Raw genomic sequence first — 27,644 nt, 5'->3', positions numbered from 1 at the left:
CATTTGATGGCCTGTCTTGCCCCCGGTTGTTAAGTGAATCTGGTTTCCTCCATTGACTTTGCTTGTCAGAAGATCACAAAAGGGGATCGATCCCATAACCCCCCTGGACACTGCAATTGTCATAAGATGCTGAGCATCTCAATTTTTGATCAAATGATCATGGGGATGCAGCAATGGTCATAAGTGTGAAAAATGGTCATAAGTCGGGTTTGCAGAGCCGTTGTAACTTTGAACAGTCACTAAATGAGCCGTTGTGATTCAGGGGCTACCTATAAAAGTACCTCTCCAACTGAGGCCCTGGATCCCTATGGCTGGGTCTGCAGAAGGCTACCTTGGCCTTCCATGTGTTCCTCCTCACCTGTATGAAATATTCCTGTGCATCTGTCCACGCCTTTCCAATCCATTTCACTTCATGACTCCAAATTCCAGTATCGCAGCGGAAGACATTCGGGGAGAAGAATGATGGGCCCTCCACACCCAGCGTGATTTACAGCAAGTTATTACTGGGAATGTAACTCTAGCTCAGATGTCACTGTGATTTCTTGCCATTTGGTTATTTATTTATCCTTCCCCGGCTCCCTGGCATGCAGCGATCTCCAGAAAGAGGTAAGAGGCAGCCTAGGGTGGAGGAAGGATGGGGCCTTACAAAAAATAAGGGTTTAAAGAAATGGGGAGGGGGATCAACGTGTTGATCTGCAGGTTGGAAGACCTTTAATGCTGAACTCGAATCCTTCCTTCTTGCAAGGATGATTTTTCGGCTCGTCAGGAGAAGAGGATAACATTTTCTCCTTGTGGTTGGAAGAAATAGCCTTCTGGGTTCAGTTCAGTTAATGGGATTTTACTACCGGTTCTGTGGGCCTGGCTTGGTGGGCGTGGTTTGGTGGGTGTGGCAGAGGAAGGTTACTGAAAAATCCCATTCCCTCCCACTCCACTAACCTGCTTTGCAGCTCCGTTCTCCTGTGCAGGGCAACAAAAGAAGACCCAGCCAATCAGCTGGAACTCGGGAGGCGGAGAATAGATGGGGGCGGGGCCAGTCAGAGCTGGGATTTGCCGGTTCTCCGAACTACTCAAAATTTCTGCTACTGGTTCTCCAGAACGGGTCAGAACCTGCTGAATACCATCTCTGATTCAGTTCCAAATGGGGAAAAAGACACTGGAAACATGGAAGCCACTTGGAAAAATGGTTTATTCATGAACAGGATGGGTTCCTCCTGGGTAGAAAAAGGGAAGAGATGCTGAAAGTCCCTGGGTTTTATGCCCTTTCTGGGCCTTGAACTTCCCGAGGCAAAGGAAGAGTATTCTGATTGGTTGTTGTCAGAGGTCATAGCTAGCTTTGTAGGTTGTCTGTGTGCTAAGTTTGGTTGAAACTTGGTGGGTGGTGCAATGAAGGGCAATTGAATGGCTCTGCCTGAAGGAGATAGATCTTTGTTATGTAGAATAGACTGACCCAGGCCTTAATGGCCCATTAACAAAGGTGGGAGAGTGTCTGAGTTTCTGCCTATCTGAGTTTCTACTACTCTTTTAGGGGAGATTTTCTGCCTTTTTAGTATATCCTAAAATATTTCATTTTCCTAGGAGAGGGGTGGGTGCTAACTTCCAACACTTGCTCAACAGTTTATTTTACACAGGCAAGGGAAAATCCAAAAGGGCAGCGTTTCCCAACCTTGACAGCTCGAAGAGAGGTGTGGACTTCAACTCCCACAAGCCAAACTGGCTGGGGAATTCTGGGAGTTGAAGTCCACACCTCTTCAAAGTTGCCAAGATTGAGAAAGCCAGCAAGAGGGGATTCCTCCGATTGCAGTTTGAAGTGGTTTTTAACATTTCTTTCTATATTATGCCTTTGTGTATGATGGCAAGTAATCCCCGACATACCACTGCAATTGAGCCCAAGATGTATGTTGCTTAGTGAGATGGTTCCGTGAATTTGTCCCATTTTACGACCTTTTTTTGCCACAGTTATTAAGCGAATTGCTGCAGTTGTTCAGCTAGTAACATGGTTGTTCAATGAACTGGGCTTCCAAGTTCACTTGGCTGAAGATTGCAAAAGGGGAACCACATGATCCTGGAACTCTGCAACCGTCATAAGTATGGGTCAGTTGTCAAGTGTCCAAATTTTGATCACGTGGCCATGAGAGGCTATGGTTGTGAGTGCGACAAACAGCCATAAGTCACTTTTTTTCAGTGTCTGTTGTGGTTAGCCAGCAGTAGGTGATGACGGCTGAGGAGAGCAAGGACTCAGATGAGGGGCCAGGACCATTGGGGAGTGGACTGCTGCCTTCAGAGATTGTGGGGGCTGGCAGCAGTGATGAGGAGGTTCCCGAAGGGCATGTGCCAAGTGTGTGTGCGCACAGGATTGCTCACAGGAAAGAGCAGCTGCAACAGCATGGGCGACTCGGGAGTAAGGCTGCAAGGTAATGGCCCCTCTCACGAGAGGATAAAAGCCAGCTGTGAATCGGATGTTCTTTGCAGGAAGCAAAAATGTTTTGAAACTCAAGCCTCGTGGACATTGCAGTATCTTAGTTGGTATTTGAAGACTCTTGTGTTGTAAAATATTTCTAGATAACCTTATCTGTTATTCTTGGCAGCCTCACACAGTTTTGATGAGGCTCGTGCTTATCAAAGTTAATTAGTTTGCAGCAGCCTTTTAATTGGGGATTCATAAGAATCATTAAAAGGTTTCTGTTCCCTTTGGTTCGTGTTTGTTTTATTGGAAAAGGGTTTGGGTCAAAAGAGTGCTGTGTCACTAAAAGAACTGTTGTAAGTCAAGGACTACCTATATAGTTGTTTTCTAGGTATTTTTGTTTCCAATATTTGAGGGGCTGCCACAAAGAGGAAGGGGGTCAACCTGTTTTCCAAAGCACCTGAAAGCCAGGCAAGGAATAATGGATGGAAACTGAACATGGAGAGATTCAACCTGGAAATAAGGAGAAACTTTATGACAGTGAGAACACTCAACCCATGGAACAGAAGTTGCCTTTGGAAGTTGCGGGAGCTTCATCACTGGAAGGTGTAGGGTCTCCTGCTTGGGTGAAGGGTTGGACTAGATGGCCTATAAGGTCCCTTCCAACTCTTCAAATTACATGAAAATCGTCAACAGCCCAGCAAAATGACATTGTAGACCTTAAACACACAGCAGAAAAGGACTGTCTTGGCAACCTTACTCAAAGCAAGCAATTTGTAAACCATCTTAACCCCATATGAGCCAAGCTCCAGACTTTCTACCCAACAAGCCCTCTTCTCGGCTCCTGTAGCCCAACAAGAGCAACCAGGATGATTAGGGGACTGGAGGATAAAACATACAATGAACCGTTGCAGGACCTGGAATTGGCTAGTCTAGTGAAGAGAAGGACCAGGGGAGACAGGATAGCAGTCTTCCAGTATTTGAGGGGCTGCCACAGAGAGGAGGAAGGGGTCAAGCTATTTTCCAAGGCACCTGTAGGCCAGACAAGGAATAATGGGTGGAAGCTGAACAAGGAGAGATTCAACCTGGAAATAAGGAGAAATTTTCCGACAGTGAGAACAATCAACCAAATTGCCTTCTGAAGTTCTGGGAGCTTCATCCCTGGAAGCTTTCAAGAAGAGACTGGACTGCCCTCCGTCACAAATGGTGTAGGGTCTCCTTCTTGGGTGGGGGGGTTGGACTAGATGACCTACAAGGTCCCTTCCAACTCTTAATCTGTGAGGTAATAATTTCAGGTTGTATGCCAGCTTCTTAGCGTTTTAAGGGAAGGAGGAGTTTAAAAAAAAACACGAAATGCCTAATGAAACCTTTTAACATTTTTTTGTGTTGGTACTGTGTCTTCTCTAGCTGTGTGAAATTTGCAGACAGGTTTAGTGAAAAGGGGGACCCTGTCAAGGATGTGAAAGTTACAGCTGTGTCGAGAGGCACATGTCTTAAGGCGCTGGTGTCTAAGTGAGGAATAGATGCCTGTTCATGGAGGCTTGCTTTCACACTAATAATGGTCGGGGGTGGGTGGGTGGGATTTTACCGCAAGCTGCTCCCTCCCCCAAGATCATACGGTGTATACCATCTTATAAACAAGCCTAACTATGACCATGGCTTGCCGGCTTGCAACCACCAGCAGTGGCTCTCCAAGATGTCAAGCAAACGTTTGCCTGAAAATTGTTGCCCATTCTGACAGGGATAACCTGGGTGCCCCCAGGAAAGTGCCAAGATGGTGGGGCGTTATTCTAAGGATATTTTTGTAAACCTGGTCTGGAAACAGACACCACAAGGGCTCCAGAAATGTTCCTGTATTGTTCTGGGCAATAATAGGAGAACCTTGAAAGTTGCTCAGTGTTTCTTTCACCTCGTCTTATGCCAAAGAGAATCAAGGCAAGGCTACTTTCTCATATTGTCCACTTTCCCGGGACCAAGTTCTTGTTTCACTTCCCTTAGCAGCTCTTCTCTTTCCTTCTTCTCCTCTTTCTCCTCCTGTTTCTGTCAAAGCAATGGGGAATGTAACAGGACTGCCTCTTTCTCGTGCCACTTCGTCCTTTCCTGCTTGTCCGTCTATTCATTTATAACAAGGGTCTTCAAACTTGGCAAGTTTAAGATTTGTGGACTTCAACTCCCAGAATTCCTGAGCTAACATGACTGAAGAAGGAAATCTGGGAGTTGAAGTCCACAAGTCTTAAAGCTGTCAAGTTTGAAGACCCCTGAATAACATTTACAGCTCTGGCTTCCCTTGCTGCCCTTTCTCCTCTCTTTCCCTGCTATCCCATCCAATTTCTAAATCCCTGGCTTCTGAGCAGTTCAGGGTGGAAAGATTCCAGCTGCCATTAGGCCTTGCTTTGCATTTCAGCCAAAAGATGCAAGCACTGTTGAGGGCCACAGGTTGTCATGGGACGGATATAAGTGTCAGGTGGATCTAACCTGGAAAGCAAAGACATGTAAGCTACTGCTTTTATTTTAAGGTCAATCTAAGGTAAGTCTCTATTGTAAGTCTAAGTATGTTGCCCCCTCTCTCCCTTTAGCTTCATGAGATCTAAGGACAGTCATATTTTCTTAACGGAGTAGCTGAGTTGGAAGGGACCTTGGGGGGTCATCTAGTCCAACCCACTTCTCAAACAGGAAACCCTATACCGTTTCAGACAAATGGTTGTCCTGTCTCTTCTTAAAAACCTCCAGTGTTGGAGCAACCACAACTTCTGGAAGCAAGTTGTTCCACTGTTCAATTGTTCTACCTGTCGGGAAATGCTCCTTAGTTCTAGGCTGCTTCTCTCCTTGATTAGTTTCCATCCCTTCAAGTGCTTTGGAGAATAGCTTGACACCCCCTCTTCTTTGGGGCAGCCCCTTAAACTACATTTCTGCTCTGGACTCCTGTTTCTCCAATCTGATCCTTGTCTTGGTTCTGAGATACTTCTTCCTGTTCCTCAAGGTTATTCCTTCTGCCCATTACATCAATCCCCTTGCTAGCAGGAGGACCTGGCTGAGTAGGTGCTACTATTTCCTCCTGCTGCTCGACACTCAGCTTCGTTCTTGAAATGACTTACATAACGTAGAGCAATCGGAAATAACCTGAACTTGTGGCTTCGGAAATGTTTGTTTTAGTGGAGAGATAAGCCTGACGACACGGGCTTGAAACGTCTCTTCCAGCTCACTTCCTCCAGAGGCTGTCATGTCTTCCATCACGGAAGCAGTGGCATGGGTTACTATTTAGCCAAGTCAGCCTGCCTGGCAACCACGCCACCGACCTGTGAACCGGTTTTGCTATTCTTGATCTGCTCTCCTTTCCCTATTAGCGTGCGCTGGTCTGCTTTTAGGAAAAATAAAAGGGGAGGGGGGGGGATTGTCATCACCTGCTTTGGAAAACACCGTGTGTGTGTGTGTGTGTGTGTGTGTGTGTGTGTGTGCGCACGTGCTGAGATGGAACATTACAGGGGATGAGACGAAAGGCCAGCGAGAGGGGAATCATGATTCATGGGCAGAATGTGATTATTTTTTTCCTCCTTCGCCAACAGAACTGAACTCTGACAAGGGCAGGGAAAAATGGGGGCGGAGGGGAGGTGAGGTTAAAACGTTGGTTCAGGGCTTTTCGTGCCTGTTAAGACTTGATCCAGGACGTCTTGTGTGAAGGGTGATGCTGCTCTAGCCGTTCTTAGCCTGGCCATTTTCCCTGGTGGGGTCCGTGGCTCTTCAGAGGGAGCTGAGGAGACCGTGTTGGGAGGGGACACACCCAGGGGGCTTTTGGAGAAGGGGAAGCCTCCAGCTGCAGAGTCAGGTGCGGGTCTGAGAAACGGAAACCAGCTGTTTCTATCAGCGTGTGTGCGTGTGTGTGCGTGTGCAAGGCCCTCAAAGAGGCATCGATCAAGAGTTTCAAGGTGGAACGGATTGTTTGGGGCTGAGATGCTCAGATTGTTCCTGCAGAAATTAAAATAGAATAGAATAGAATAGAATAGAATAGAATAGAATAGAATAGAATAGAATAGAATAGAATAGAATAGAATAGAATAGAATAGAATAGAATAGAATGGAAATTAGAATAGAACAGAACAGAAATTAGAATAGAATAGCATAGCATAGCATAGCATAGCATAGCATAGAATAGAATAGAATAGAATAGAATAGAATAGAATAGAATAGAATAGAATGGAATAGAGTAGAATAGAACAGAACAGAAATGTAGAATAGTGTAGAATAGCATAGCATAGAATAGCGTAGAATAGAATAGCGTAGAATAGCGTAGAATAGCATAGAATAAAGGATTGGCCAATAAAGGATTCTATTCTATTCTATTCTTTAAAAAAAAGAATTGTCATTAAAGGTCACATTTTAAAGATGCCATAAACTGCCATAAACTCTATATAAATATGAACCCCAAATCAACTAAACGATGAAGTGAAGAAACTGGAAGTAGAAGGATCTCCTCTTGAAATAATGAAAGAAGTGTACAACTCCTATCAGCTCAAAGGCCAGGCTTTGCACACCAAATTACCACAACGCTCCCCAAAGTGGGTATTAGGACCTCAGGGTTTACGGGAGGGCTGGAGCTGTTTCCAATTATGCTGTGATGCCATGGTAAGAGCAAAAGCAACAGCTTGATCTTTTAAGAATCTGATCTCAAAACTCTAGAAATGCAAACAAAAGGACGGTAAGGTTTGCGCCTGTCTACATTTTGAGAGGAAGCTTTGAGACTTGCCTTTTGCGGTTGTTAGTTGTGAAGTTGTATCCGACTCATCACGACCCCATGGACAACGTTCCTCCAAGTCTTCCTGTCCTCTACCATCCTCCGGTGTCCATTTAAGCTCACACCGACTGCTCCGGTGACTCCATCCAGCTACCTCGGCCATCCCCTTCTCCTTCTTTTGCCCTCCATCGTCCCCAGCACAAGGCTCTTCTCCAGGGAGTCCTTCCTTCTCATGATGTGGCCAAAGCCTTTGAGTTTCCTCTTCAGGATCTGGCCTTCTAAAGAGCAGTCAGGGTTGGCCTCCTCTAGGACTTAGGACAGCGCAAATGCAGGTGGGCCATTATGGCCTCTGAGCCATGGTTTTCGCACCTTACACTACAACCTATCACTCACTCCCTTCAAAATATGGTGCGTCAGTCTTGCTCATTTTGACGTCCTCCTGACTGTCACCCTAAATCAGTGTTTGTCAAATGTGGCAGCTTTAAGATGTGTTGGACTTCAACTCTAAGAATTCCCCAGCCAGCAGTGTTTGGAAAAAAATATATTTTCTCTCAATCTGAAGTTCACCTTTTGAGGTCCTGCACCTCCTGAAAACCTGAGAGATGACCCCAGCTGCCAAAATGCAATTTATCATGGGGCACCAGAGGGCAATGATAAAAATCATAAAGATTAATAATGGAGAAATAAGGATTTAATGTGGAATGAACGTTTAAATGCATAAAGATAAATTTAATATCATCATTACCAGATCTGGTTAATTTAATATACTTTTAAATTAGTTGTGCATAAAATCCCATTGCCTTTTCCTTTCTTTCTTTGCCTTGTTCTTGTCCACTGTTTGGAGTGTAATTCCAAGGTTGGCATGCAAAGACCAAATAGAGGGAGTCCTTGACTTGCAGCCATTCATTGAGTGACCGTCCACAGTTACAACGGCACTGAAACAAGGGACTTATCCCTATTTTTCACAGCATCCTCGCAATCACATGATCGAAATTCAGATGCTTGGCAACTGGTTGCATATTTATGATGGTTGAAGTGTCCCAAAGTCATGTGATCACCCTTTGCGACCTTCTGACAAGTAAAAGTCCAGGTGGAAGCCAGATTCACTTAACAACTGTTTCACTAACTTAACAACTGCAATGGTTCGCTTAACAACGATGGCAAGAAAGGTCATAAAATGCTTCAGTGACTCCATCCAGCCACCTCATTCTCTGTTGTCCCCTTCTTCTTCTATTGCCCTCAATCATTCCCAGCATATAAGGCTCTTCTCCAGAGAGTCCTTCCTTCTCATGAGGTGGCCAAAGTCTTTGAGTTTCCTCTTCAGGATCTGGCCTTCTAAAGAGCAGTCAGGGTTGATCTCCTCCAGGATTGACCAGTTGGATGGCCTTGCAGTCCAAGGGACTCGCAGGAGTCTTCTTCTCCAGCACCAGAGTTCAAAGGCCTCCATTCTTTGGCACTCAGCCTTTCTTATGGTCCAACTTTCACAGCCATACATTGCAACTGTCAAACTTAGCAATGGAAATTTTGTGGTCTTGATTGCGGTCGTAGGTCAAGGATCGACCTTTCATCCAACAAGAATAAAAAAATAAAAAATAAAAGTAATAAATGAACCAACAGCAGAAAAGAAACAAAAACTAAAAGGGCAGATTCGATTGTCCACTAGGTCTTTTTCTGTTGTTTTCTCTGCTTCTATGACTACTTGGATAGCCCCAGAGTTGGGATTCAAAATTTTTAACAACCAGTTCTGTGGGCATGGCTTAGGTAGAGGGCGTGGCTTGGTGGTCATGTGACTGGGTGGACATGGCTTGGTGGTCATGTTATTTACTGGGCGTAGACAACTCAATATCACTCACATCGAGGCATGCATCTCCTCACCTGGCCTCTCATGACGGTGGGGATGCTGCAACAGTCATAAGTGTGAAAAACGGTCATAAGTCACTTGTTTCAGTGCCATTGTAACTTCGAACGGTCACTCCACACAAGCAAAGTACCAGCAAAGGAGGGGGAAAAAAACTCCAGAGAAGTTCCTGAGACAGGAAGTCTAGTCCTGCCAAGAATGTAATAAGAGTTAACGGAGAGGCAGTTTCCGTAAGCAACACCAGAATGTTTCCTTCCTGCCTTCCTTACAGGATTAGGCCAGTAATTTCTTCTAACAACCGTTTCTCCGAACTGCTTAGAATGTTAACAACCCGTTCTAGCGGAAAGGTGCAAACTAGTCGAAACCCACCCCTGGATAGCCCTCAACATAAAAGAGAAAAAAACAGATTGCTTAGCTTGACCATACTTGGCCACACTTGGAATACTGCATCTAGTTTTGGTCACCACAATATCAAAAAGAAGTTGAGACTCTAGAAAGAATGCAGAGAAGAGCAACAAAGATGATTAGAGGGCTGGAGACTAAAACAAACAAAGAAGTGTTTCAGAAACTGGGTATGTCTAGTTTAATGAAAAGAAGAACTAGGAGGTGACATGATAGCAGTCTTCCAATGTCTAAGGGGCTGCCATAAAGAAGAAGGTGGCAGGAGGGTCAACCTCTTTTCCAAAGCACCGGAAGTCAGAAGAAGCAGCAATGGATGAAAACTAATAGAGGAGAGAAGCAACTTAGAACTAAGGAGACATTTCCAGCCAGAACAATTAATCAGTGGAACAACTTGCCTCCAGAAGTTGTAAATGCTCCAACGCTGGAAGTTTTTGAGATGAGATTGGATGGCCATTTGTCTAAATTGGTATAGGGTTTCCTGCTTGAGCAGAGGGTTGGACTAGAAGACCTCCAGGGTCCCTTCAAACTCTGTTATTCTGTTAGCAAAAGCCCATTCTGTTAGCGAAAACCCAGAGGCTACATCTTTTCCATCCTGCTCTATGGAATGGAGAGCTGGTCTCTGACAGAAAGCCACTTGAAGAGACTAGAAGCTTTTGAAATGTGGATTTACAGCGGTGTTACCTGTAAGTTGGGTTGAGAAAATCAGAAATGAGGACGTGATAAGCCACCTAGGAAAGCCCAAGGAAATCCTCAAAAGCATGAAAAAGCAAAAGTTAGAATATTTGGACATGTGGTGCAGCAACCAGGAAAATACAGTATACTTCACTTAACCCTCCAAGGAAAGATTGAAGGCAAATGAGATCCAGGCAGAAGAAGAACATCAGCGCTTCAAAATCGAAGGGACTGGTTTGGACAAAACTCAGCAGCACTTTTTCGTGCGGCTGTTCATCAAAATAGGATCGCCAACATGATCGCTAATGTTTGATGATGGATACGGTGGAAGGAGGAGGAGGAGGAGGAGGAGGAGGAGGAGGAGGAGGAGGAGGAGGAGGAGGAGGAGGAGGAGGAGGAGGAGGAGAAGAAGAAGAAGAAGAAGAAGAAGAAGAAGAAGAAGAAGAAGAAGAAGAAGAAGAAGAAGAAGAAGAAGAAGAAGAAGAAGAAGAAGAAGAAGAAGAAGAAGAAGAAGAAGAAGAAGAAGAAGAAGAAGAAGAAGAAGAAGAAGAAGAAGAAGAAGAAGAAGAAGAAGAAGAAGAAGAAGAAGAAAGGCCATTCTTGATGCTACCACTGATGGAAGGGAGTGAAGAAACCAAGTAACTTTTACCTTTCTTGCTGTGTCTTCTCTCTACTACATGGATTCAAACAAAGCTCCCTCTAGAAAGTGCTATTTGCAAAGTAAGACATAGAAAAATGCTGTTTGCACAGCAAAGAAGCCCCAAGAGCACCAGAATCAACTTTCCTGAAATGCAATTAGCAGTTCAGACAAGCCAAGAAGGAATTAAACTTCTAATATCTCAGGTTCTGCCTGGGCAAACAAATGTATCCATGTTAATTCCTTTAATGTCATTAACCTCAAATGGAGTTGAGTCCCAGATCCGGTAGCATTGCCCTGTCGCATTCCCTCTTTTTGGAGGAACATTGTGTGCGTGGCAATATTAAGTGGGGTGTAAGAAATGGGCAGCATATGAAGCATTCAGACAAGATTTCTAGCAGGACTACCAGATTCTGTAACAGCTTTGTTCCCTTATTGTGCTACCCAACTGGTAAACTCATAAGAGTTGTTTTTCTCACCATATTCATGTATACATCCACATCCAAACTAGGCTGTGTGTCATATGCATCATTTTGTATTTATTTATTTATTTGTCATGTGTATGTAGTGTATATGAGCCTCGATGGCACAGTGGTTAGAGTGCAGTACTGCAGACTACTCCTACTGACTGCCGGCTGCCTGCAATTTGTCATTTCAAATCTCACCAGGCTCCAGATTGACTCAGCCTTCCATCCTTCCGAGGTCGGTAAAATGAGGAGCCAGATTATTGGGGGAAAGAGGCTGACTCTGTAAACTGCTTAGAGAGGGCTGTAAACTCTGTGAAGTGGTATATAAATCTAAATGCGATTGCTATATTGGAGGGGGTAACCCTTTGAGAGCTGTATGCAACGAAATTTCATTTTAATGTATGCCGGTTAGTGTACATTCAAAGTGACACTAAAGTTATTCTAAGTTCCTTATATTTGGAAGGAGAAGTACCAGCTATACATGTGGATCACAAAGAGGTTGGGACAATTGAAATCTCGTTGCTCTCATTTGATGGCTACTGGAAGAGACAAAAAAAAAATTATTTTCATGCTTCATTGAATATATTAAGGCTTTTGATTGTGTACACCAGAATGAATGCTGAATAGCCCTCAAAAACATGGGAGTGCCAGGCTATCTAATCTGTCTATTGAAGAATTGGTATGATGAAACAGTTAGAACAGAATGTGGAGCAATTAAATGGTTCTAAATTGGGAATTAAGTATTACCTAACATTGTACACGGTCACGCTGGTTGTTTTGACTAATCCGCAGAATATATCATGAGAAAGGGTTGGAATAGAAGTGATTGGAACGGAATTAAAATTGCTAGGAGCAACCATCAGCAACCTCAAACATGCTGATGATACCACTTTTCAAGGGCTGGAGGAACGGAAGTCTTAAAGCATCTTTTGCTGAAAGCTTAAACACATACAGTGATTCAGAGGATTTTAAAGCTTAACATTCAATTGAAACCATAACTTTTCCTCCGGGGATTGAAAAAGCTAGAAAAGAGATGCGGAGCACTGTTTTTAGATACGATACCTGCAAGCAAGATTATGGTAGGCACAAAGATGGAAAGATTTTGGCAATCGCTACGACAGAGGACATAGTTGGCGAAGATGACAGAACTTGTTGAAATGGCTAAATTGACTGGTTTGATTAGAGAAAAGATAACATTTATCTGTGATTTGGAAACCCCTTATGGGCTTTTTGTGCAAGAAAGAAAAATGTGAGCTTGTAATTTATGACTTTGATGATTAGACAGGATACATTGTAGATGAGATTTATAGATTATAGAAAGAAGAGGGCTATGATGTAACTTTAGAGAGAGGTTAAAACATATACCTATAACTGCTGTGAAGAAGATTGCAAGTGTCTTCTATATATCTCTTTACTTTTTCTCAACTTTTACCTATTTTCTTTCTGCACCTTTAGATTTTTTCTTTTATTTCACCTTTTATTCTTTTTCATTCTATTTTAGTTTACATTAGTTCTTGCTATTGTTGTTAAAATTTTCAATGAAAGTAATGGTTAAGGTGCTGGCCTGGAAACCAGGAGATGTGAATTCTAATCCGACTTTAGGTATAAAGGCCAGTTGGGTGACTTTGGACCAATCACCAGGAGACCTGTGAATTCTAGTCTTGCTTTAGGCACAAAAGATGGCTGGGTGATTTTGGGCCAATTGCCAGGAGATTGTGAATTCTAGTCCCACCTCAGGCATGAAAGATGCCTGGATGCCTTTGGACCAATCACTCCCTCTGAGCCCAATTTCATGGAGGAGATTGTGAGAAAGAAGAGGAGGTATTATGTATGTTTCCTGTCTTTGAGTTACTTATAGAATAATAAGGACAGGATAAAAATTGAATAAATTAAATTAAAATTACACACACCCAGAGAGAAAGAGAGAGAGAATCCTATTGAAGGTGGAAGGATTAATATTAAACTCAATATTAAAAATAAAAATAAATCTAAGATTATGTCAACAGACAATACCAACCCAATGCAATCAAAAAAATTGAACAAGTAGCAGACATCATACTCCTAGGCTCAAGAATCCACAGTGATGGAAACTGAAGCCATGAAATAAACAGATGTGAGTTATTTGGGAGAAAGATTAGGCAAAATAATTGGGCAAAGGCTGCAGTTCTTTTGATGGTAAGACACCGGTCGTGCAAGGCATGGAATTGGTTGCCAATCAGTTTCCACCTAAAATATAAACTTGCTGGTTTAAAAGACTTTTATGGGGCACCTCCTGGTTTACTACATAACTATCCTCCCCTAACAAACTCTGTATTGTGCTACTAACTTCAGGAAAAAAGTGCTCAGATCCCTACTGAGGTCATCTAGTCCAACCCCCCAAGCAGATGACAGACGACAGCCCAGTCTCTTCTTGAAGGTTTCCAGTGATGAAGCTCCCACAACTTCTAAAGGCAGACTGTCCCATTGGTTGGTTGTTCTCACTGTCAGAAAATTTCTCCTTATTTCCAGGTTGCTTCTCTCCTTGATTAGTTTCCATCTACTGCTTCTTGTCCTTCCTTCCTTGAAGAATAGGTTGAACACCCCCCACCCCCACCCCCGTGGCAGCCCCTCAAATATTGGAAAACTGCTATCCTGTCTCCCCTGGTCCTTCTCTTAACTAGACTAGCCACGCCCAGTTCCTGCAAATGTACATCTTATGTTTTAGCCTCCAGTCCCCTAATCATCTTTGTTGCTCTTGTTGGGCTACAGGAGCTGAGAAGAGGGCCTGCTTTGACAGGATAGTGGGGAATGGAAGGATTTATATTCCTGGAAGACAACTGGTTATTTGCATCCTTTTAGAGGGTCATTGAAGCACCTGGAGGTGTATCTGTGTCCTCAGGGTCACCTGAGTAGTGTTTAATGGTTCCTATAGTCTGCCATTTTATCTCTGGAAATCCATTTCTCCTCCCACCCTATTCAAAGGGTGTTCATCCCAAATTGTATAGCTTAAAGTCTGATACTGGGCAGTTGCCCAGAAGACTATATACCTCAAGGGAAGATTATGGGTGATCCCCATACATACCCCAGTTCTAATACCCCAATTCTCTTGGTCTGCTTACAGGCTGCAAAGGGCCACCACCTCAGACTGTGCGGAAGTTACTGGAGCAACGAAGACAACAACAAGCTGCTCTCAGCCACAGCACGGCACCCCTGGTGAGTCACCTGCTGAAGACACCTGGACACCCTCATTACATGCACAATCTTCTCCAAACCACAACTGAGTTTGAAGGTTGAATCATGGCAACTGGACCAATTTTGTCCAGTTGCCATGATTCAACCTTCAGGCACCTTTGCCTGCCAACTCGCCACGGCCAACTCAACATGGCCAAATCTCTACGACCAATTCACCATGGGACAATTCGCCATGGCCAATTTGCTGCAGGACAAGAGTTACACCAATATCAAAGAAATAGTGGAATAGAACCGTTATAAGAAAGGATGCCGAAGGAAGGACAAACTGAAATGTGAAGGGCAAAAATGAAAAGATTTTTAAAGCTATTTAAAATAATTAAACTGAATTGTTGAATTGTTCGGCAGTGAGGTTGTCCTGTGACAAGTTAGCCATGGTGAGTTGGTTGTAGTGAATTGGTTGTGCAAGTTGGCATGGCAAGTTGGCCGTAGTGAGTTGTCCCATTAGACACCTTTGCCTCAGAGGTGGTATTCAGCAGGTTCTGACCAGTTCTGAAGAACTGGTAATGGAAATTTTGAGTAGTTCAGAGAACCAGCCAATACCACCTCTGACTGGCATGGCCCCCATCTATTCTCCACCTCCCAAGTCCCAGCTGATCGGCTGGGTCTTCTTTTGTTGCCCTGCACAGGAGAACGGAGCTGAAAAGCAGGTTAGTGGGGTGGGGAGGGAATGGGATCTTCCCTTGCCATGCCCACCAAGCCATGCCATGCCCACCAAGCAACACCCACAGAACCGGTAGTAAAAAAAAATTGAATCCCACCACTGCTTTTCCTGGATGACTGAGATACTTCACCGACACAACTCAGTTTCTTTCTAGGTTCTTTGTGGAATCACTGAACTATTTGTGCCTTCATTCGTCTTGTTCCTCAAATGCATTTGAACAGAGAGGGTTGATCCCTCCTGGTCTTATTGCCTTTCTCAGATTCATTACTTTCTCTCTCTTTCTATTCCCATTTCAGATCCCGCCAGGAGCTTTAGAAGCCAGCTGGCCAGGTGAGTGGACTCAAGACATCTGGGAATGTAATTGCTTTATCTCTGTCACAAATGCTCTTGTGAATTTAGCTTTCCATCAGCTTCTCTAAACATGGTACCCTCCAGCTGGCATCTTAACAACTCCAGCAATTCCAACAGAGCAGAGATTTTTCCAGTGCATCTGGAGGTTAACAGATTATGCAAAGTCTTTGAAGTACTTAAGGTTTTCCACTTAAATTGCAGCAAGAATAATTTATTTGGGGCTTAGGTCACTTAATAAACTTCCAAGCAGTTTCAGATTTAACTCATTATCTATCTCTTTATCTCTCAATCTCGAGCTATTAATCTCTCTAATCCATTTCCTGGTTCTTACAGTTGCAGAATCATTGCTTGGTTCTCAAAATGGCACTGCCACTACAGGTGGTTCCCAACTTACAACCATTCATTCAGTATGTTCCAAGTTACGATGGCACTGAAAAAAAGTGACCTAGGGCTGGGTTTCACACTTATGACCGTCATAGCATCCCCCTGGTCAAAATCCCCTTTGTCAACTAGCAAGTATTTTAGGACAGATGCGCTATCCCAAGGTCATATAATCGCTTTTTTGGACTTTCCCAGCCAGCTTTCTATAAGCGAAGTCAATGAGGGAAGCCAGATTCACATCATGACTGTAGGATTCACTTAACGGCTGAAGTGACTTGCTTAACAATTGTGGCAAAAAGGCTATAAAATTGGGGCAAAACTCACTTATCAATAGCCTCGCTTAGTCACGGAAATTTTGGGCTCCATTGTGATTTGAGTCAAGGACTAACCTAGATCTTTCGCTGCTAAGGAAAATACATTCTTGGAGAACACCAAGTCATTCTTGATTTCTTCTCTGCTTTAGGACAATAAGGTTAGGACATTGTTTCAGCATGTCTTGCTAAACCTGGACACTTCCCAGCCTGGGTGACTGTCAACTACCAGAATTTTCAATAATCCTCAGGCTGCCTGGGGAACTCAAATTGCAGAGGTGGTATTCAGCAGGTTCTGACCCATTTTGGAGAACCGGTAGCGGTAATTTTGAGTAGTTCAGGGAACCGCAAATCCCACATCTGACTGGCCCCACCCCCATCTCTTCTCTGCCTCCCATTGAGTCCCAGCTGATTGGCTGTGTCTCCTTTGGTTGCCCTGCACAGGAGAACGGAGGTTAGTGGGGTGGGGAGGGAATGGGGATTTTGCAGTATCCTTCCCCTGCCACACCCACCAAGCCATGCCACGCCCACCAAGCCACGTCCACAGAACTGGTAGTAAAAAAAAATGAATCCCACCTTTGTCAAATTGGTATAGTGCAGAGGTCAGCAACCTGAGGCTCTGGAGCTGCATGTGGCTCTTTCATCCCTCTGCTGTGGCTCCCTGTCACCAGTCAGCTCCACAATTGATAGGGCTTTTGGTTAGGATAGGTAAAGGGAAAAGGAGGCTGCCCTAGGAGGAGAGGCTATGGTGGGGGAACTGGACTTCTGGTCAGTGGTGGGATTCAATTTTTTTTACTACCAGTTCTGTGGGTGTGGCTTGGTGGGTGTGGCAGGGGAAGGATACTGTCACTGACAATAGGACAGGGACGGTAGGCACGTTGGTGCGCTTATGCATGCCCCCTACAGGCCTCTTAGGAAAGGGGTGAGGTCAATAGTAGACAGTCTAAGGTTAAAGTTTTTGGGGTTTGGGGAAGAAACCACAGAGTCAGGTAGAGTAAGCTTGGCTTCCTTTGTACTGTATGCACAAAGGAGGAGAGCACCAAGATTTGTCAGTGCTCAGGACACCAGTGAGCCTTAATCCGCCACTGGTTTGGATAATGAAACGTCTGCAGGAAAGGACCCCTCAGAATGGAAGATGTTCAAATGAACCACAAGTTCTGCCCACTTAAGATCTGGTTAGACTGTTAAGGGCCCCAGGCAGATGTTGCCACGTCTAACTTCAAAAGTGGAGATGGATGATTTGCTGAGGGGGATTTTTCAGTTGGAAGACAATAACAAGACTGTCTCTGGTGGCTACCACAGTTGTGAATGCTAAACTAATTATCCTTTATTGGAGAAAGCTATCTCAGCCTCATGTTTGTGCTTCCTGCACTGTCTATCAAACACACTAAGGTCATTGGCCAAATTGACACCTTTGATCAGAGTAAAAACATTAAGTTTAATGCTGACTGGAAAATCCTTATAGACCATGTGTGCATGAAATGGCGGGGGGGGTGAACTTTTGATATATGGTTTTGATGATTAAAAAATATGACTATAGAAAAAGGGAGAGCCATGCTGTAACCATCAAGTAAGAAGTTAATTTCCACTTATAACTGCTGTAAAAGAAAATCAGAAGTTTTTTTTCCCCCTGCAGTTCTGGCTTTGTTTTTCCTTCCTACTTTTCTTCCTTCTAAGCATTGGTTTCTATTAGTTTCTATATTTCTTGTTTAAAATCCCAATAAAACTATTTAAAATACAGAGATTGTCCTGTATTACTTATTCACGGGGCAAGATTTATTATTCAGATAGATTTATTGCAGATTTATTGCTCAAAGTTCCATTAGGTCTTTACTTAGGATTATCGATTAACTATTATGTATTTAATAACATTTCCTCCAAGGGTGCATTTTTACGTTGCAACAGTCCTGCAAGGTAGACTTAAGACTTTATTTATGTATGTAGGTATGTATTCAAATTCTACAGCTGCCCGTCTTAGACAATGATCCTGAGCAGCTTACAATTCAATATATATAGAGAGAATATATATATACAATTCTATATATATATATATGGAATTGTAAAGCCACTCAGACTCATTGACTAAGACGGTTATATAGACAGTTAGACAGTTGCAACAGATAACTAAGGTCTTAAATGTGGGCCTGAGTACAGTGATCTGAGTGCTGTTGTAATGATGAGGCAGTCGAGGTGTTTGATCATGATCAAATGATTCATGATGATCTTTATTGGAATCTAGTCTTGCATTTATACACATTTTTAGTAATCCTCTAACATTGGTTAACTTTGGTTTCTGCTTGACTTTCGTTATTGTTCAGCATAGTAACTAACACAATTAATGATTTCTAGTCAAGTCCAACATATGTTCACTTCCTCTCTCTAATCCTCCTTTAGATGAGTAACTTTGTTTGCCTGAGTTGTATTTGCTTGGAAACATTCTTTTCTCTGAGGTTTGCCATCAGATAATAACATTCCTGCAATTACAACTCTACAGAGTGCTTCTCCAAAGAAATCAAATTTATACACTAACTTCCCCAAATCTCTTTTCTTAGACCCCCATGGAACAATAGAAAAAGGGGTTTCTACTCTAGGACAGTCTACAGTTCCTCAGTATCCAGTTGCTGCCTTTCCTGCCTGGCCACCAGATGCCTCCAGCCAAGGAGCTTACTCTCCAGATTTCCACTACCCGAGTGTGGACCCTGGCAACGATTTCCATCTCCAGCCTCAAGGGAGCCAGTATGATGTGATGAGCCCCTGCCCTCCCTTGGAAACCAATATTTATGGGGCAGCAGGTCCCGGAGGTCCCGGGGAAGTGTATACTTCCAAGATAACATCATCAGTAAATTATGAGGTGAGATGAGGAGAGATGGAAGTGGGATAGAATGAGCTCCTGGAGGTGGGGAGTATTTAGCAGTGGATCCATATTTATGTCTCAAGCTGGCTGTAAAAAGCCACTTGCTTCTCAAAAGAGAATCCTGAGAATTATGTGCAGATGTGATCTTTTCAACATGTGCCAGGAGCCTTTCCAAAGTGCAATTCACATCTTTTCTTTGGAAAGGACGATGAGAAAGCAGTATGTTATGTATCTCTTTTTTTTAAAAAAAAATGATGCCCAGATGTATTTGCAAAGTAGATAAGTCTGGGCTCGCTTTCCCTATCCAGGTGCTATCCAGATGAGCTGAACTACTGTAGAATGGAGGAGAAAATATGGTGCTGGTTTGGACAAGCATCCATTCCTTTTCCTGAATACCCACCTGGAAACTTAAGAAAAAAATAAAATAAACCCTACGGAATCAGTCCTGGAATATTTAGAAGGCAAAGGAAGGATGATAAGACCAGAAGATACATTGGGAGAACAAAAAGGCATTCCATGAAGACAGCAGTTCCAGAAGATACTAGCAACAGGTGTAGGATCTGGTACCTAAGGCCGGTTTTAGACAAGACCCATGACTGTAGCTGGGGCTATGACAACTCACTGCCGCTGACTTGCCCCGGCCAACTCACAACAGGACAATTTGCTATGGTCATCTGGCTGTGGACAATTCAATGCAGGATAACTCAAGAGAGGGACTAACGAATTGCAGAGGGCCTTGTCTTGCTTTAGGTTCAAGGTTCAAACCTAAAACAAGACAAAACCCACTGCGATTCACTTGTTCTTCTCTTGAGTTATCCCATGTTGAATTATGCCATAGCGAGTTGACCGCGGTGAACTGACCAGGGGGAATCAGCCAGGGCAAGACAGCCAGGGTGTGTTGGCTACAGAAAGTTGTCTCATCCCAATGGTAACTCTATGGAAAGCAACTTCATGGAATGCCTTTTTTGTTCTCTCAATATATCCCATGAAGGTGATCAGGGCCCCTTCCTCCCCCATAGACCACGCCACTCACGTTTCTCCCTTATCTGCTCCTCCCTGCATGCCCTAGGATGAAGAGGGGATGGGCCTAGGTCTTCCTCTAAATGCCCATCTGGCCTGTGCCCTTCCCCAGTTTCCTCCACAACCACCCGAGCCATACTCCCACTCTCTGTCAGCTGTTCCAACTCTCCCTTGGAGTCAGACTCCAACAGGGGCATGACAAGTTAAGATGCTGCCCTAGAAAACAGGGGACTGTGAGTTCTAATCTTGCAATATCCAATCTGGGTCGCTCACCGGGATCAGAGGTTTTGTCTTCTGAGCTTTCAGACTCATATTGGGGAGAAGTTCCTTGAAGATGGGCTCCAGCATGATTCCAAAAGCTCAAGACAAAACCTCTGGGTCTTGATGACTGACTCAGATTGGATACTGCAACATTATCCAGGGACATGTCTATTCATTTTCATTGGTGAGTTCTAATCCTTCCTTAGGCATGAAAGGTTAGCAAGGATCATGGACAGAGATAGAGAAGGTAGAGAAACACCCACCTTTAGATCAGCTTCACTCCAACACCTGTTTACCTTTTTTAAAAAAATTTCCATCCAGAAGGTTGCCAGTGAAGCTGTCCATCTTTATCCAAGCTCGGAGACCCCCTGGCTGGGACAGGAACAAAACAATGCTTGTCTCCTCCTTCCTGGGAGTTATGCAGACTTATCTGTGGATGTAGATCCGGGGGAACTGACTCAAGCTCGGGCAGAGATCCAGAATATAGGTCTATCTCATCTTTTGCAACAGGATGAAGACGGCGACACGTAAGTGGAACAACTGGGGCACCGTCCCACTGAGAAACTCATTCCGTATTCTTGTTTGGAAATGGTGGTGGGAAAAGATAAACGATTTTGGAAAGCAGATAACAAACAGGCTTCATAGGAACCAACTGGGAAAGGGACTGGAATCTGTTCCCAACCTGGTGCTTTCCAGATAGGAGACCCCTGCAATTTCCAGCTTGAAAAGCCAAAGACCTTACAGGCTAGAAATGCCAAGTGTTATATAGTTGTATCACATCTGGAATGCATCACACTGGGAAAACATCCATGGTTGCAGCATAAAATAGGATTAAATGGTGGCAGCTGTGTCATTTTCTTGCCACTTAGAGTGAATCAGGTAGGGGGGAAAACACGGCAATTGGTTGGCCAACAAAGTGTTGCCAAACAACAAAGGCAACCAGTAGATTTACTGTTTGCATTTTTATATGTTAAATCTTTGTAGATGTCCTTGTGATAATTCCTTTGCATATATATTAGCATAGTGCTAATCCCTAATAATAGATTATCATATCCCACATGCTATTCCATTTCAAGTAAGTAATGTTATACCCACAGAGAAAAGGCAAAAGGCAGTATTTCTCAATCTCAACAACTTGAAGATGGGTGGACTTCATGCTGTGGTGGGGGATTCTGGGAGTTGAAGGCCACATCTTCAAGTTGCCAAGGTTAAGAAAAACATAAGCAGCAGCAAAATTCTGCCAGTTAATGACATGAGAAAAGAAGGAAAAAGATACACAGCTAAATCTAATTTACGCCAATACTGTTCATTAGAATCTATAGCCTTCTATCTTTGCAAATCATCCTCACTTCTTTCACCTTTAGATGCCACTAAATGTGTGGCATAAGAAGCTGTTTAGGATATCATAAATAAAAATGTAGTACATACCTTACTGTATTGGAGAAAGCTATGATCAGGTTAAACAATTCTCATCTGCACAGTTGGCTTTATGAATTCAAAAGCGACCTTGTTTTTCCTTCCTGTGATCCCTTATCTGGAAACAGACTGAAACTTGGCAACCTTTCAAAATTCAAATGATAAAATAAGACATGCAGCCAGCGAGTTTGCAAATGAGAGAATGCAAGTTGCTTAAAACATTGGGGGAAGGGAGGGAGAATTCTTGGTGAGTGAGAATTCTCACTCACAAAAGTTTCTCAAGTCAGAGTACTCTAAAAAAAAAGAGCGAGGGTAAGGATGTTGACATGGGAAGTGGCTGTCCAAATAGGGTGGTGGACTTTTGATCATTCTGAGCCCTTCTTCTCCAGGTTGCTCCATCTCTTTGTGGCCCAAGGTCTCCGTCCGTTGTCGTACGCTGCAGCTGAAATGCTCCGAGATTGTGGACAGTTGGATGTCAAGGAACACAGGGGGAAGGTGAGTGCGTTCTACGACAGGGGTCTCCAAACATGGCAACTTTTAGACTTGTCTTGTGGACGTAAACTTCCAGAAATTCCCAACCGGCCATGCTGTCTGGGGATTATCTAGGACCTGATGTCCACAAGTCTTAAAGTTGCCAAGTTTGAAGGCTCCTGGTCCATGGATTAGCTGGAAGATCTCTACCCCTCCACAGATATTGCTAAAGCAGTGATGGTATGCAACCGGTTTGGACCGGTTCAACTGAACTGGTAGTAAAAAAATGTTACACTGGAATGGGAAAGCATCAGCGTTTGTCCTTCAAGAATCTGAGATTACAATGTTTTCTTTTTTTAAAAAAAAGCCATTTGGAAGCAGATTTGGACACATGTTCCCACGACATGTAAATATTAGATTGTGCCTTTTTTCTTTTTACGATGTTCAGAGTTTCACTTTCAGGATAGGCAGATCAGGGCAGCAGCCGGAAGCAAGGGTCATCCATCCCCTAATGACACTGTGCCTAGGGCTCCCTTCAAACCACCAGCTGTACAAGCTAGCAATCCCTGTTTCTCTACTTCGGCCGCTCGAAGATGTGCAGGCTTCAATTCTCAGAATTCTCGAGTCAGCTATGGGGAATTGATTTGGGGGGGGGGAGTTGGTGTGATGGGGAACTAGGAGAAGTTGAATTTGGGGAGCTGAAGTCCATACATCTTCACCTTGAGAAACACTGAGCTAGACAGATATTGAGCTAAAAGATATTGAGCTACAAAAGCTTATGATGCCGCTTCCATCCATTCCTGCCTCCATAATGAGCTGCCATTTGGGCGGCTGCCTTATACGGGCCACCTGTTAAGATAAGATTGTGCCCACAATCAATTGTCTATGGCAGAGGTCTCCAACCTTGGCAACTTTAAGACTTGTGGACTTCAACTCCCAGAATTCTCCAGCCAGCAGAGCTGGCTGGAGAATTCTGGGAGTTGAAGTCCACAAGTCTTAAAGTTGCCAAGGTTGGAGACCTCTGGTCTATGGAGATTCTCAGCCATCCAGATCATGGTTGTCCCAAAGGAGCTTTCCCAAGAGGCAACTGGATTGTCTTGCTTTTTCATTCATTCATTCATTCTTTCATTCATTCATTCATTTTAGTTTGTCAAGCATGTATGAGAAAACAAGTATAAGTATGAACATAACATATAAACAGATGTATAAACAGGTCTAAGTCTATACATAATAAATGAGTATGAATAAATGGGAACAGCGGGACAGGGACGATAAGCACGCTGTTGCGCTTATGCACGCCCCCTTACATAGCTCTTAGGAATGGAGTGAGGTCCACAGCAGATAGTTTGAAGTTAAAGTTTTGGGGGTTTTGAGGATGTAACAACGGAATGTTTTCTCTGAAAACATTTCGCTTCTCATCCAAGAAGCTTCTTCACTTCAATTTTCTTTTTCTTTGTGCCCAGACTCCATTATTAGTGGCGGCTGCAGCCAATCAACCAAAGATCGTGAAGGACCTGATTTTGCTGGGAGCAGATGTCAATGCCATGGACCAAAAGGGGCAGACTGTGCTGCACCTTGGCGCCACCTACGGGCTGCCCAGTGTCATTGAGGTGAGGCTGGCGTATTCCACCCCAGAACAGCCTTGTGCAAAATAGCCACAATACAGATAGTCCTCGACTTATGACCACAATCGAGCCCACCATTTCCATTGTTAAGAGAGACATTTGTTAAGTGAGTTTTGCCCTGTGGTACGACCTTCCTTGCCTCAGCTGTTCAGTGAATCCCTGCAGTTAGTACAGGCTAGTAACCTGGTTGTTAAATGAATCTGGCTTCCCCATTGACTTGTCAGAAGGATGCAAAAGGAGAAATCACATAACTTGGGACACAACAACGGTCATGAACATGAACCGGCTGCCAAGCGTCTGAATTTGGATCACGGGGATGCTGCAACTATCGTAATTGTGAAAAATGGTTCTGTGATGAGCTGGGGCATGGCAAAAAAGGCAACAAAGTCAGATAATCAATAAGAGTCTCTTTATTAGCTTCAACTTTGTCCCCAATGTCCAGGTTACTTTCTTGCTTGAGAAAAACTCTCCCAGGAACAGCCTTTGGTTGCAGAGAATTAAGTCCAAAACATGGTCAACACAAACTGTAATTTTAAGTCCAATCAAGCCAAACTGAGATAAATAGTTTGGCAGTGCAAGAGCAACAATTCCAGACTTGAAGGCATGGCAAAACTCACGTGGTTGGGAAGATGCCAGGAACACAGATAAGCAAGGACAACACAAGATAAAGTCACGTTTGCTCCCAACAGCTGTCGCATGCAGCCTGCCTTTCTTACGAACTGCCTTCCCAGATGTGGCTAATGAATGGAATCAGGGCCCATTCCTCCCCTGTAAGCCACGCAACCCACGTTGCTCTCTTCTCCGTTCCTCCCTACATGCCCTAGGATGAAGAGAGGTGGGCCTGGGTCTTCACCTGAACCCCCTCTTCCTTGTTCTACCTTTTCCCTGCTCTGCCCAGGCGGACTTTGCCCTTCTCCAGTTTCCTCCCCAGCCAACGGAGTCACACTTTCACTCCCTGTCAGTTGTTCATCTTCCTCCTTCTGACAGGGGCATGAAAGGTCCTAAGTCACTTTTTTCAGTGCACTTATTGTAACTAAATGAACTGTTGTAAGTCGAGGACTACCAGTACCTCTTTAGCAGACTACCTGTCTCGGTGCTCCAAGCAAAGCATCAGAGAAGCACTAAAGTGGGGTTGGTCTGCTAATCCATGCAGTTTGGGGACATGATTAGAAAACCACTGATAAGCCAGCCGAAGTAAGAGGCAGCCTTCGAATTACGACAATTGCGACCAGAATTTCCACAGTTAAGCCAGGTGGTTGTTAAGTGGGTCTTGCCCCATTTTTACGACCTTTTTTTAACCATGGTTGTTAAGCAAATCTGCTGCCATTGTTAAGTGAATCACATGGTCATTAAGCAAATCCACCCTCCCTTGATGGAAACCGGATGGAAAAGGAAAGTCACACATGACAATCACAAGATCCTGGGACATTGCAACCGTAAATATACCTTGGTTGCCAAGCACCTAAATTTTAATCATGGAACTGGATGGATGCTGCAATGCTCATCAATGCGAGGACTGGCCCTGCTAAGTCCATTATTATTATTATTTTTAGTGCTGTTGTGACTTCTGCTCGCTAAACAAATGGTTATAAGTCAAGGACTATCTGTTAAACTGGCAGGGCAATTCTAACCTGGCTAGTACAAAAGCCACTTTGCTTGATTTGGCTTATCTGTTTCAACATGGTGATTGCGTTCAGTGGTGGGATTCAAAATTTTTTTACTACCGGTTCTGTGGGCGTGGCTTGGTGGGCGTGGTGTGGCTTGGTGGGCGTGGCTTGGTGGGTGTGGCAGGCGAAGGATACTGTAAAATCTCTATTCCCTCCCCACGTCTGGGGGAAGGTTACTGCAAAAGCCCATTTCCTCCCCACCCCACTAACCTGCTTTGCAGCTCTGTTCTCCTGTGCAGGGCAACCAAAGAAGACCCAGCCAATCAGACGGGACTCGGGAGGCGGAGAATTGGTGGGGGCGGGGACAGTCAGAGGTGGTATTTGCTGGTTCTCTGAACTACTCAGAATTTCTGCTACCGGTTCTCCAGAACTGGCCAGAACCTGCTGAATACCCACCTCTGATTGGCTTGCATCTCCCTCAAAGTGACCCCCACTAAAGCTTTGCATAGCACAAACTCCAGGAGCTCCTGATATACTGGAAGTGGGTTTCCTAGATATCCTGAGCCAGCATGGAAAAATCTCATGACTCAAACAAATCTTTTTCCAAAACACACATCAGCTTTATTATTTCCCCCACCCCCGGCTTCTTTTCTAGGCTGTCATGATGACGGGTGCTCCTGTCAACGTGGAGGCCAGAAATTTTGAAGGTAAGCGTCAGGTTCTTTGGCAAATGCCTGAACCAAAAGTGATTTCTTTTTCCCCCAAGCATTCATATATATTTTTCCCCGTTAGCAAGATTCATTGAGAAGAGGCCAGGGCTACAAAACTTCCAGCCACTGAACCATTTCACATTTAAAGTCATTCCCCCACCCCACACACACACACACTTGGAGCTTAGGGCAGGGAGCTTTCTGATTTTCCTTCTAGCCGTCTTCTTCTGATCCAGTGAGGATGCAGATAGCAATAGCGCTTAAACTTATATACCGCTTCACAATGCTTTACAGCCCTCTCTAAGCAATTTACGGAGTCAGCTTATGGCCCCCAACATTCTGATGCCTCATCTCTGATAATACAGAAGCTTGCAGTTGGCTGCCTACATAATGGCTTCCTGAATCCATAGCTCTCTGGGAGCCGACCATGATGTCAAGATGATAAAAGCTTTTGATTTTTCTCAAAACCATTTTCAGCTGGAGTACATTTCAGAGCCTTGTTGGTATAGCGGTTAAGGTATCCGTCTAGAAACCAGCAAAACGTGTGACCGAGTTCTGCCTTAGGTATGAAAGTTGGCTAGATAACTTTGGGCCAGTCGCCAGGAGACTTGAGTTCTTTAGGCAATAGGCATGAACACCAGCTGGGTGACTTTAGGCCAATCCCTAGGAGACTGTGAGTTCTAGTCCCACCTTAGGTACAAAGCCAGTTGCATGACCTTGGGCCGTTCCCTCTCTCCCAACCCCTAGGAAGGAGGCAGTGGCAAACCACTTCCAAAATCCTGTCAAAAAAACCTGCAGGGACTAGTTGCGAATCAAGTTATCAAGAGGAGAGAGAGACAGAGACACAGAGAGACAGACAGAGAGAGAGGCATGCTGTTTGACACATTTTCTATGGTGTTTGTACAGGTCTCACTCCTTTGCACTGTGCCGTCATGGCTCACAACGCTGCCTTCCAGACCCAAAACATGGAGCCCTTGTCCCAACATCACCTGCAGCCCTTACTGCTCTGTATTCAGCGGCTTTTGCAACTTGGTGCTGATTACAAGAGCCAGGTAAGCGATTCATATTATGGGCAAAGTAGACGGATTCCCGGCTCTCCAGGAAGAGTGGCTACAATAGCACCAGAAGGAAAGATGGGGAGGCAAAAGACCAGGCCTTCCACCAGAAGATGGACATCAGTGCAACAGATCTGACTTTCCCTATTTGGAAGCCATCTAAAGAAGCCCCCCCCCTTTAGACCAGGAGTCCCCAACCATGGCAACTTTAAGTCTTAGCGGACCTCAACTCCCAGAATTCAAAGCCAGCTGGGGAATTCTGGAAGTCGAAGTCCACCAGGCTTAAAGTTGCCAAGGTTGGAGACCCCTGCCTTAGACCAAAATGGAAAATTCCCTAGGACCCACCACTGCCTGGGTATCTGACCTTTGTTTTCCTTGGACTTTGGCTAGGACTTGAAGAGCAGTAAAACCATCCTGCATTTGGCTGTTCAGGCTGCAAACCTGCCTTTGGTCCAGTTCCTTCTCAAACTGCCTGGACAAGAACGTCAGAATTTTGTGAACATTAAGGTATGCACTAACTAGGC

At 44.2% G+C, this 27,644-nt stretch overlaps 1 protein-coding gene across 1 annotated transcript in view; it reads left to right on the top strand.

Moving 5' to 3' along the window:
• The window catches only part of NFKBID (NFKB inhibitor delta), a 40,939-nt gene that overhangs the window by 6,878 nt on the left and 6,417 nt on the right, over window positions 1–27,644 (top strand). The window contains exons 2-10 of the mRNA XM_087970860.1: window positions 14,267–14,358; window positions 15,355–15,388; window positions 18,654–18,952; window positions 20,558–20,763; window positions 22,042–22,147; window positions 23,587–23,733; window positions 26,011–26,062; window positions 26,972–27,117; window positions 27,511–27,627. Of these exons, the coding sequence (XP_087826986.1) occupies window positions 14,267–14,358; window positions 15,355–15,388; window positions 18,654–18,952; window positions 20,558–20,763; window positions 22,042–22,147; window positions 23,587–23,733; window positions 26,011–26,062; window positions 26,972–27,117; window positions 27,511–27,627 (1,199 nt within the window). The remainder of the gene's footprint in view (window positions 1–14,266; window positions 14,359–15,354; window positions 15,389–18,653; window positions 18,953–20,557; window positions 20,764–22,041; window positions 22,148–23,586; window positions 23,734–26,010; window positions 26,063–26,971; window positions 27,118–27,510; window positions 27,628–27,644) is intronic.

The sequence above is a fragment of the Notechis scutatus genome, chromosome 8 (genome assembly GCF_049901735.1).
Source record: "Notechis scutatus isolate UNSWTSFEM ecotype Mainland chromosome 8, rNotScu1.2, whole genome shotgun sequence".
In the NCBI taxonomy this organism is placed as follows: domain Eukaryota; kingdom Metazoa; phylum Chordata; class Lepidosauria; order Squamata; family Elapidae; genus Notechis; species Notechis scutatus.
Note: the sequence above shows the minus strand (reverse complement) of the source record. Positions and strands in the feature narration are given on the sequence as shown.